The following is a 10,252-nucleotide window of genomic DNA, read 5'->3' as shown; positions in this document are numbered from 1 at the left end:
ACCTCAAGGCAGGGAGTCCTTTGTTTAAGGGATTTATTTAGACGAGGACTCCAAGTCAGACTCCCCGGTCCGAGCATGACCCCATCCTGGATGGACACACTGTGGGGTTTTTGTGTCTCCATGCTTTTCCCATGGTCTCCAGCGCCAAGCAGCTGGATGTCACTGCAGCCATGATGAGGAAACCCACAAAGAAACCTCAGATGGCTCTTGCAATACAGATGTGTTGTCACAAGGATGCTCATGATCACCTGCAGGAGCCCAGCAAGGTCCTCACTTGCAGGGTGCTATGGAGAAGGTCCCAAACACTTCTTCCACCCCCAAGTTGACTCCACATGGAGGGAATCATGAAGCGTTTCAAAAATCCCTCCATGTCTGGTTGCTTTGATATAGTTTAACATCTTCCCAAGATCTGCTTTGATCATGTTTATTCCCCAGGGAGGTGGGGTGGGAGGGCTGGCAGGCAGAGGGGAAGGGGGTTGTGTCACCCAGAGCCTCAGGCTGGTGGCAAAGCCACCGAGTCACGAGATGATGAGGTCTATTCTTGAGATGACGAGGTCTATTCTCGTCCCTGCTACGGACTTCTCCCATGACCTTGAGGAAAGGAGCCACAAGCCTCAGGGCAGTGGGAGCCAGGAATGCTCCACTGGCATCCGTTCCTGTGCTTAAATGGCAGCAGAGGCTGGATCCTTTCTCTCTCCTATACAAGGCATCAATGGCGAGAGCAGTTTCACCTGCCAAAGCCCCAGGATGTTTTGTACCTCACTGGCCTTTGCCAAGTGCTTTGCATCCCTGCAGGGACGTGCCAGCATGCCAGTCTGCATCGTGTTGGCCACGAATGTGATACCCAGATTTTTCCATATAGCAGCCACAAGACTGGAAACAGGTATGAGTGCCTTGAAGAAAAAAAAATACAGTGTCAGGCAGAGGGAAAAAAAACACTTTCTCAGAGCACACAAATAAAATTATATGGGGTTGGGCAGACAGGAGCTGACTAAATTTCTTTTTTTTTTACCCCCTAAATGCTAGGCACTGTTTTCCTCCCAGCCTAAACACCCATGTCCCAAGCTGCTGTCTGCAATTAAGCCGGCAATTTAATCCAAGAGGTGCTGCCACAACACAGCCCAGTGACCGTTTGACCCTCATTGTATCGTGTGCCCGTTATCATCTGACCCTGCCGGAGTTATAAATACAACAACAATAGAGCCTTAACTGGATTATAATTAGACAATGAGCCCAGGAGGATGGAAACAATGAACTATAAAAGCCCGTCTATCCTCCCAGCTAGGACCTACACACACGGGAAGCACTGGAATGGGCGAGTTACCGGGACCTGTAACAGAAAAGCTACAGATTTCCCCCAAATTGGACTCAGAGCATCCTCTAACGGCTCACGCTCCCGCCACCAGGTATTACTCAGCCTTGGTCACAGGAGACCTGAGAAGCCTCGAGATCCTGACTGACCGATACTATCAAGATGTCAACCTGGTTTTTGAGATCAATAAAAACGAGCTGGAGTGGCAGGTGAAAAGCCAAGCATCTTATGGACTCTCAGGTACTTTTCCTTTGAAGACCAGTCCAGAAAAATGAAAAAAAAAAAACCTATGTGCATTTACTAACCCTAAATAGGAGAGGTGCAGTGCATTTAAGTGCCTAACACTGCTTTTATAGAGGCTGTTCCAAGGTGGCTGGTTTCTGGTTAGCTGACTATGCCCTGCAGTCCTAGCCATAAATATTCACCACTTTCTTTTATTTTCTTCTCTTCTGCACATACTAACCCACTGGAGGGGTAGGGAAGTGTAAAAAGTGCGTGTCCACATCATTTTTCCAGATTGGGATGGGGGACTCCATGACTGAGGCATGCTTGCAAGAGGGCTCACAGCCCAAATTCCACATGCAGGGGCTCAGAAAAAGCAGCCTGGTCCTAACTGGCAAAAATAAGATGTTCCCAGCATAGTGGTACCTGGTTCCTCCTGACCCCAGATGGTCCCTGTGGTCCCCGATGCTCACCAGGTGCCGTGCATCTACGGGTAGTCCCAGAGCTGCCGGGAAATGTCCTTTCCTTTGCTCCAGCCAAAGGACATCACATCCCATGTTCAGCCTGGTGCAGTTGGGGAATTCATGAGCCGCCTTTTGGCTCCTACGAGCAAGGTCTCGCACACAGGGTCTTCTGTGCAGCTGGTTGTGGGCAGGGCATTGGTTTACCCGGCTCGTGCCATATGAAATCCTGCTCCTGGATGTGCACGCACAGAGGGAGTTTTGCTTCCCCTCTTGCCAACAGCACTCAGAGCAGCCACCAACCGTAACCAGGCTCTTTGAGATACCTAAACCTGCCAGGGAGCTAAAGGGAAAATGGAAAAAGCAGTGTCTTGATGTGCTTTGTTCACAAGGCTGGTGCACAGGGGATGGGAACCCAGCGGGCCAGTCCCAAGCATCAGCCCCTCTCCTTCCCCCCGGCAGGGCTGTGGTCGCTGGAGTACAAGCAGGAGCTGACGACCCCTCTGTGCCTCGCCGCCCGCTGGGGTCACGCCGCATGCCTGCGCCATCTCCTCCGCCGACGGGCCAACCCCGACCTGGCACCAGGAGGGCGCGGGCCCCTGCACGAAGCCTGCCTGGGGGGGCACACCGACTGCGTCGAGCTGCTGCTGGAGCACAGGGCTGATCCCAACCTGCGGAGCGATGAGGGCCTGGCCCCGCTGCACCTCTGCACCACCCAAGACTCCCTGGGGTAAGGAGAGGGTCCCCCATGAGCATCCCCCCCACTGATAGCCTCGCTGCACATCCCCTGCACGCAGACGCCCACACTTCTGCCTTTGTGGGGTGCAAAAAAGACACCATGATCCCTGGCAAGGCTTCCCGCATGCTCCCACATTTCCCGGCTGTATCAGCTGCTGCGACACGCTCAGCATAGACAATAAGAAACATTTTGGTGCCAGGCACATTGCACAGCCCAGGTCTCCTGTCCGTGGACAGGAGCGGCCCAGCCCAGATCCACATGCTTTTCCTTCCTCCCTTTTTCTGATGACTTCTCCTTAAATCACTATGTCCCGCATCCCAGGTCCAGCATGCTTTCCCCTAGGAGATGCTCAGGATGGGTCTGGTCATGCAGCACACAGGTCACCCCAACCACCTGCACTCCTCAGCCCATGCCGACCCCATCTGCAAGGGATGTCAGTGCTGATCAGGGCTCCCTCTCCTCCTAAAATCCCAGACCCCGGGGCCATAAAGAAGGGATGAGGTCTGCGGGATGGGAAGCGATCCTCACGCCTCCTCCCCCCGACACAAACCACATGTGGGTCCACCTTGGTTTGTAGTTGGAGCTAAGGCTCAGCCATGTGTGTCTGCTCCCTTCTCACTCTGGATCAGCATCACGCAGAGATGAGCATAAACATTGCCTTGAAAAATAAGTTTTTCATGCATACATGTATGTCTCAGTAGGACTTTAAGTGCCTGGATCATTGGACACAAAGAATCAGGTTTTGGTGTTTTAGTTTGGGTTTTGTTTGGTTGGTTTTGTGGGGGTTTTCAGTTGGGTTTTGGGTTTGGGTTTGTTGTTTTTTTTTTTTCATAAAGAGCTTACCCCCTTGATATCCTGATGAAACTTCTTAGGGCTGTAGCAAATTTCATCACCTGCCAGCTTCAGAGAGAAGCCACACAGGCTGCAATCCTCTCCCCTTTAGGCAGGCAGCAAGCTTAACTAGGAGCAGGTGGTAAAGGCAAGGTTCCCACTATGGATCCAACGTATCATGGGCTGGGTGTCTGGGAAAGAGCACTGCAAAAGAATAGGAGCTAGAGAGGAAAAGGTTTGCAGATGTAAATATCTCAAGCCCAGCTTATAAATAAGAGTCTCTGCATGATGGCAGAAAGTCAAGTATTAATCGAATTTTTGGTTCAGCCAGAAATCTAGGGATTAATCAAAAGCACCGTTGGTGAAAAGAGTGTTGAAAGGAGCAGGATGGATAAGGGAGGATGCTACAAGCAACCCTCATCATTAATAAGGAGCTGGTTTTTATTCCTTCACCTGAGCTCCCTTTTGACCTTAAAGATTTCAGTCTCCAAACCCCAAGCCATCCTAAAAGCCCTGGGGAGGTATTTTAGGCTTCACTGACTCACTGCCCCCATAGAGATGGAGCACAGAAACCAACCTGGTGCATGGAGAGGACCTCATGGCCCACAGAGGTCCAGATGTCCTGTTTTTGGCCAAGTGTTTCTCAGCTTGGAGAAAAAAAAAAATATATATTTTAAAAGAGAGCTCTTGTCACCAATTTACATGTTATTTCCCCCAGAAGGACGGAGGGGGATGGCAGGTGAGCTAGCAAACTGCAACGCGGGGATCAGACAGACGCAATGTGGAAACAGCTGAGTTATAAGCCCTTGAATATTGGGGCTTTATAATGGAAATGCTGAGAGACCCTTAACTACGCTACCTGGCGCTATGGGGGCTTCTACAATAACTAAGCCAACTCCCTTGAAAGATCAAAAATTAATAGACATTTCAGACAGGTTTTGAGGTTTCGACCACTGCTTTTCAATCGCAAAGACTTTGCTAAAGTTAGAGACTGAGGAGGTCAAGCTTTAGGTAACACAAACATTTCCTCTTTGATTAGGGGGAGACTACTTTACCTTGCTTTTTTTTATTTTATTTTTTTTTATTGAGTAGTAGATTTTAGGTCATCCTTAATTTTTTACTGACAATAAAGAGCAGGTCATTGACCTACATAGAGAGCTATTTTATTTTTCTCCCTCTCGATAACAATGGCCAGAACACCTATGTGCTGGGTTCTTCTGTATTCCTATATACTCGGCAATTCACCATGGGGGCAGGACTTAAAACCTTTGAGCCTCTCAGTGACTGGGATAAAAAAAAATTATCTGGGCTTCCTTCCAGCCATTTGAGCTTCAGAATCCATGAGATTTCAACAAAAAGGATATCAGAGCTTTAATCTAGGAGCTTTTTGAAGAGATGGGAAAAAAAAAGTTCCAGTAAAGTTCAGTCTTACCTTCTTCACTTTAGGAGCTGTTCATGCCAACGTCGGCCTATTTAGTAGAGTTCCTCTCCTTGACCTCTTTTTTACAGCAGAGATAATTAACATGGTGGGGTAAGATGAGTCTCTAAATTCACTGCACTCTCTCCCTGGCGCTCTCCTGTTTCCCTCTTAAAGCTGGGATGATTAAAGGAGTCTGCCTTTATTGGCACCCCGAAAAAAAATAAAATAAAAATAATTGAGGGGGAGAGGAAGAGTTTCAACTCTCCTGGCGGTGCTGGGGGGAAGAGCAAGCGTGGGGCGGTGGGAAGGCGCATCGCAGGGATGCAGGATGTAGCCCCCGCCTCCCATTGTGGTACCTGCAGCAGAAGGGACGGCGGATGCTACCACGTTTGTAGAGTCCTCCTTCAGATCTGCAAGGCAGAAAAAGCTCTCTGAAGATGCCAGCTTTCCTGTGCAACCAGGGAGAGCCTACCTGGAGAGAACTCCCCCAGGGCTTGCCTTCTCCAGCCTTCCATGTAGGGCAAAGGGCTTAGTCAAGCTAAGGGATGAGAAGAGACGATGTCACCCCTGCCTCTGTGCAACTTGGGCTTATGGCTGAGTGATGCCCTTGTGTTCACTTCTTCAAGCTTTCTCTGCACCCTGGGAGTTGAAACCAGGGTTGTCTTCTGGTTCCTACCCTCCAGCTCTGAGGCACGGGAGATAAATGGTGAGATGAGTCAATGCGGGAGGAGACTCAGTGTCCAAGGGGCTCTGTGCAAGAAATGATGGGGTAGGGAGTGAGCGCAAGAGCATCCAGCTGGGGCAAACGGGACAGGTTTTGCTTAGGGAGTGTTAAATGAGGATAGCTCATCATGGGAGGAATTAGCAGAAAACAGGAGCAAAGCAGGAAGGCAGGTACCTAAAAAGGCAACTCTATCAAGATAGCAAGGCTCCCAAATGCCAGGGAGATGGCCATTAACTCACCATTGGTAGATCCAGCCCCATGGCACCCTCCAACTATTCAAGCATCGTCCCAGACAAGCTGTCCTTTTGGCTGTGGGAAGGATGCATTACTAAAAATAAAAAAAGACCATGGATTTTAAAAGCCAGCATTTAGCATCATCTAGTGCTTAACCTCATCCTCCACTCCATTTAGCGGTGCTGAAATACAAAACTCGGAGTATTTGGAGCCATCATTTTGGAAACTCATCCCCCTGCCAGGGAAGACCAGCTCCTTAATAGGTCCTAAGCAAGAAATAAAGAGACATAAGCGGACACAGAGCACAACCCAAGGCCTGACCCTGCTCTGTGGAGAAGCTGCTCCCCAAGTTGGTGTGCCAAAATGAGGGCTCATAGAGCTGTGTATTCACAGCTAATGAAGCTTTGGCAAAGAGACAGTGCAGAGAGCGATGCTCCTGGGCTAGCGTTCACCCTGCGGTGAACACTGGCACGACCAGCCCCGCCACAACCAGCCCTCAGCACCAGCACTGCCGTGGTTCACCTGTGAGCTTGTGGTGCCTGAAAAGATTTTTGTATTTTAAAGAAAAGCAGACTTCCTTTTTCCTTCTTTTAGGACATTAATAAGAATAATCCTTGCATTCAGAGCCAGGCTTGTGGAAAGCTTTTTTCTGAGTGGGATCAATCCTGCAATAAATCACAAACAGATTGGAAGATGGTCACTTGGATGCCATGAAAAACAACCAAGCGAAGGATGGGAAAGCCTCACTCCGGCCCCAGGGAAGGGGTAAAAAAAGAAACAGGAGATTTTTCCTTAAGAAAACTGAGGGCCTGGGCAGGTTTTTGGGACAGGAATTTTCCTCCAGCCTCCACTGCCCCAACCTCCTGCTCCTCCTGCTGGTTATTTGTCGTATGCCATTTCAAGCTAAATCCCGCTTTCCCAGCCTGGGCATTTTTCATCCCAAACTGAGCAGCATCCTACTGGGATGCTGGGAGCCATGGCCAGCGGGAGCTGTCCTGGCCGTGAGAGGACAGAGGAGGGCGATGGACACGTCCTGACCAGTGTAGCACTGACGTCTGGCCTGACTCTATTGTTGGGTGAAGAAGAAAAATAAAACTCAAATCGCTTTATCCCGTTTATTTGAGCCAGGACCCCAGTGCAAGGCGAACCTGTAGTACTAACACCACTTATCACAAATTAGTGTGACTTTGACCTAATGAGAGACTTGCCCAAGGAAGGAGACATTCAGGTGTTACCCATCACCCACAAATGAGCGAGGAAGAGTTTGAAAGTGAGGTTAAACTAGTCAAAATTAGGCTTAGTTGTGTGCTAGGGTGTCTTTGAGAGCTTGCTCCATGGGTATCACTGCCACCAGTGAGCTGCTTGGCCAGGTCAATGGTATCAGGCCGGATGGAAAACAAACTGGTTTGCTTTGCCACCCTGTGTCTGAATTTCTGCTGTACTAAACCTACGGCTTCTTGCAATATTCCCAGAAAATTGGAGACAGGCCCTCAAAAATTAGCAAGTGTTAGCTGACCCTTATTTAATGGGAATTTAGTCTAAACTGATGGTAAACAACAGGGTGTTAATAAAAAACCTAGAAGCCAGAGATGCTCGCAAAGTGTTAGAGCGTATGAGTTCATCGGCAGAGATTAGAAGCTAAAATAAGAGCATATAGCCAGCAAACATGAGCGGCATCTACCCAGCACCTGCTGATGCCCCATACATCCAAACAGGAGACGCATGCTCCTCACAGGGGCCCACCATTTCCATTAACTGGAGGAGATCACCCCTTATTTATAGCTCCTCACTAACATTCCCTCTTTGCCGAGGGAGGAGTATCCAGGGCGAAAATTCAATATAAACCGACTTGGGTTTCTTCCAATAAGTTAGCCATTGAACTTGATAACAAACAAAAATCACCCTTCAGCATCTGAGAAGGGTGGCATTTCCACCCTGGTATCTCTAGAAGAATATTTGGGATGTCTAGCAGGAGGCCAAGAGGAATTGAACTCCCTGTATTAAACTACCATCCTGCTCTTGGTAAGGGAAAACCCCACGGCAGAGCGAGGATGCTGGCCTGGAGGGGCTGGGCACAGCTTTTGGCTCTGCCAGACAATCCATGATGCACCACCTTCACCTGGAAATAAAGGGCAGGGGAATATTCCCTCTCTCTTGCCTATGTAGATGTAAATCTTCAGCGCTTGCCGAAACCGGCGCTGTGCTTGTGCTCAGGGTCTCTAGACACAGCTGCCTCCTTGCCTGGGAAGGAGCAGAGATGCTTTAAATGTGATCTATAAAAAGAAGAACAAAAGGGATTTTTCTCCTGGACTAGGCTGCTGCATGTTTTGCAACCAAGTGAGAAGTGTATTTGTTTCCATTTTTCCCTGCAGAACCATCCCTTGGTTTGCTCCAAATACATTATTTTAGGGTGCCAGAGCTGACTGTGACATTAGGATTAAGCTAATATGGAGAGGTCCCAAGACAGTCATTATAATTAGGGCTACAAATTCCCTGCTGCCAAGGACGGACAAGACTGGTAAACATGACTGAGTCACAGTGTGATTTGCTCCAGCAACAGACCCTCTCCAACAAAGTTTTATCGACCAGCAGCAGACAGCAATCACCAAAAAAAAAAAAACTTCAGCAAGACAAGCCATTGCTTGAGAAAGAGATTCAGCACATTTTAGAGTAAAAAGGGAATTGTAAAGTAAGTAAGTGAGGATTTGGGGGCTGGAACAACCCCACACTCATTCAGCTCACCCACAACTGCATCCCCAGCAGAGACTATCTGTGGCAGATGCCTCCAGTGAGGTCCAGTGCAGGCTGGCTGCATTTGGGAGCATCAGGCCTGCAAAGGCTGCAGAAATAGCCTGTCCCCACAGATCCTGCAGGATATTTTCCTGGCAAACTCAGTCTTGATACTGTCGCAGATGAAGGGATGCACTTCACTTGAGAGAAGCAGCAATACATTTATTGATATAAAACAGGGATTTAACAAAGTTTGATGGCAAAGGTGACAATGTTTTAACAAGATTTGAGATGGCAAGGCACACTTGGCTATATACTGCATAAAGGACAAGGTCAGTCAGAACTGTCAGGGAGACCCTCCCATTCAGTCACAAGGTTCAGAGAGGACCCCCTTCCTTTCTAAAGTCCTTCTCAGAGAGGAGTCTAGGTGGGGCTAGATCCAGTCCTAGTCCCAAACTTGGTCAACAGTTTATGTCTAAAGGATTATATATGTGCAATCTCTCTCTCTGTCACTTCGCAAAGATTTCAAAGTTTAGCATGCTATTAGTCACTTACTGAGGATCTGTTGTGGCAAGGAATCTCTGAACCTCAAGGAGTAACCTTGAGCAGCATCCCTACTCAAAAGGAGATCCTGGCCTGCAGCCCACTGCCACGCAGGAGAGCTCAAAGGGCTCCTGGGCTGTTCACTATTTATGGGGGTAAGATGATTGACCTATAGTCATATTTGCATATTGACCACAGTACCAGCATTGCTAAGGTTAACCCTTGGCTACTGTGTTGCTGTCTGTCTCCCCGACACCACGTTGAGCCAGGTGCAGGCATCACGACTACATGCACCCATTATGACCACCAGGGGTAGTTATCGCTTGGACAGGGTTACGGGAGATAAAGGTCAGGGTGGTGCCTGGGGAGGAGCACACCATCACAGATACACATGGGAAAAGCAGTCCAAGGAGATATTTGCAGGTCCTGCACCACCAAGGACAGTGAATATCTCACCAGCTCCTATCAATCTTGGGGGAGGTGATACTGCAGGTCCAGAAAGGTTCAAGCAGATTGCCATTATTACTATTTCCCTATTATCGTTTTCTCCACATATGTTAGCAGTCACTGGGGCCAGGAAAAAGCAGCAATGCCCTGGCACCATCCTTTCTCCCTGGGGCTCCTCTTCTTCCCCATCCTGCCTTCTGAAGGGATCAAGCTGTGACTCCTTTCCCCCACAGCTGCCCCTCATTTTGCTTCTGTATTAGCCCAGAACCTCTCTTAGGGCTCTGGATGATACCAGAGCCGAAAGAAAAGCTTATTAGGGGAAAATAAAATGGGGGTGGAGGGGTGGGTGGTGGTTAAAGGTTGATACATCTCCCTAGACTCCAGCCAGCCATTGCTGAGGCTTCCTGAAGGACCAGTCTTCCCACCCCCCTGGCAGCATCTCTTAGGAAACACAAGTTCCCCATCTTTTCAAGGTCTCTCTTGGATAGAATGTGAGTCTGTCCCCCCCCCACCCCCAAAAAAAAAATAACTCCTCCATGCCACAGCGGTGAGCTCAGCCCCACGTGCTACCCCAGCTGCCGACAGCCCT

The 10,252-nt window shown here is 49.0% G+C and overlaps 1 protein-coding gene across 1 annotated transcript in view; it reads left to right on the top strand.

Moving 5' to 3' along the window:
* The first annotated feature begins 1,311 nt into the window (after positions 1-1,311).
* ASB18 (ankyrin repeat and SOCS box containing 18) overlaps positions 1,312-10,252 on the top strand; it is a 14,090-nt gene continuing 5,149 nt past the window's right edge. The window contains exons 1-2 of the mRNA XM_009887583.1: positions 1,312-1,552; positions 2,458-2,725. Of these exons, the coding sequence (XP_009885885.1) occupies positions 1,312-1,552; positions 2,458-2,725 (509 nt within the window). The remainder of the gene's footprint in view (positions 1,553-2,457; positions 2,726-10,252) is intronic.

The sequence above is a fragment of the Charadrius vociferus genome, unplaced genomic scaffold (genome assembly GCF_000708025.1).
Source record: "Charadrius vociferus isolate BGI_N301 unplaced genomic scaffold, ASM70802v2 scaffold136, whole genome shotgun sequence".
NCBI classification, from domain to species: domain Eukaryota; kingdom Metazoa; phylum Chordata; class Aves; order Charadriiformes; family Charadriidae; genus Charadrius; species Charadrius vociferus.
Note: the sequence above shows the minus strand (reverse complement) of the source record. Positions and strands in the feature narration are given on the sequence as shown.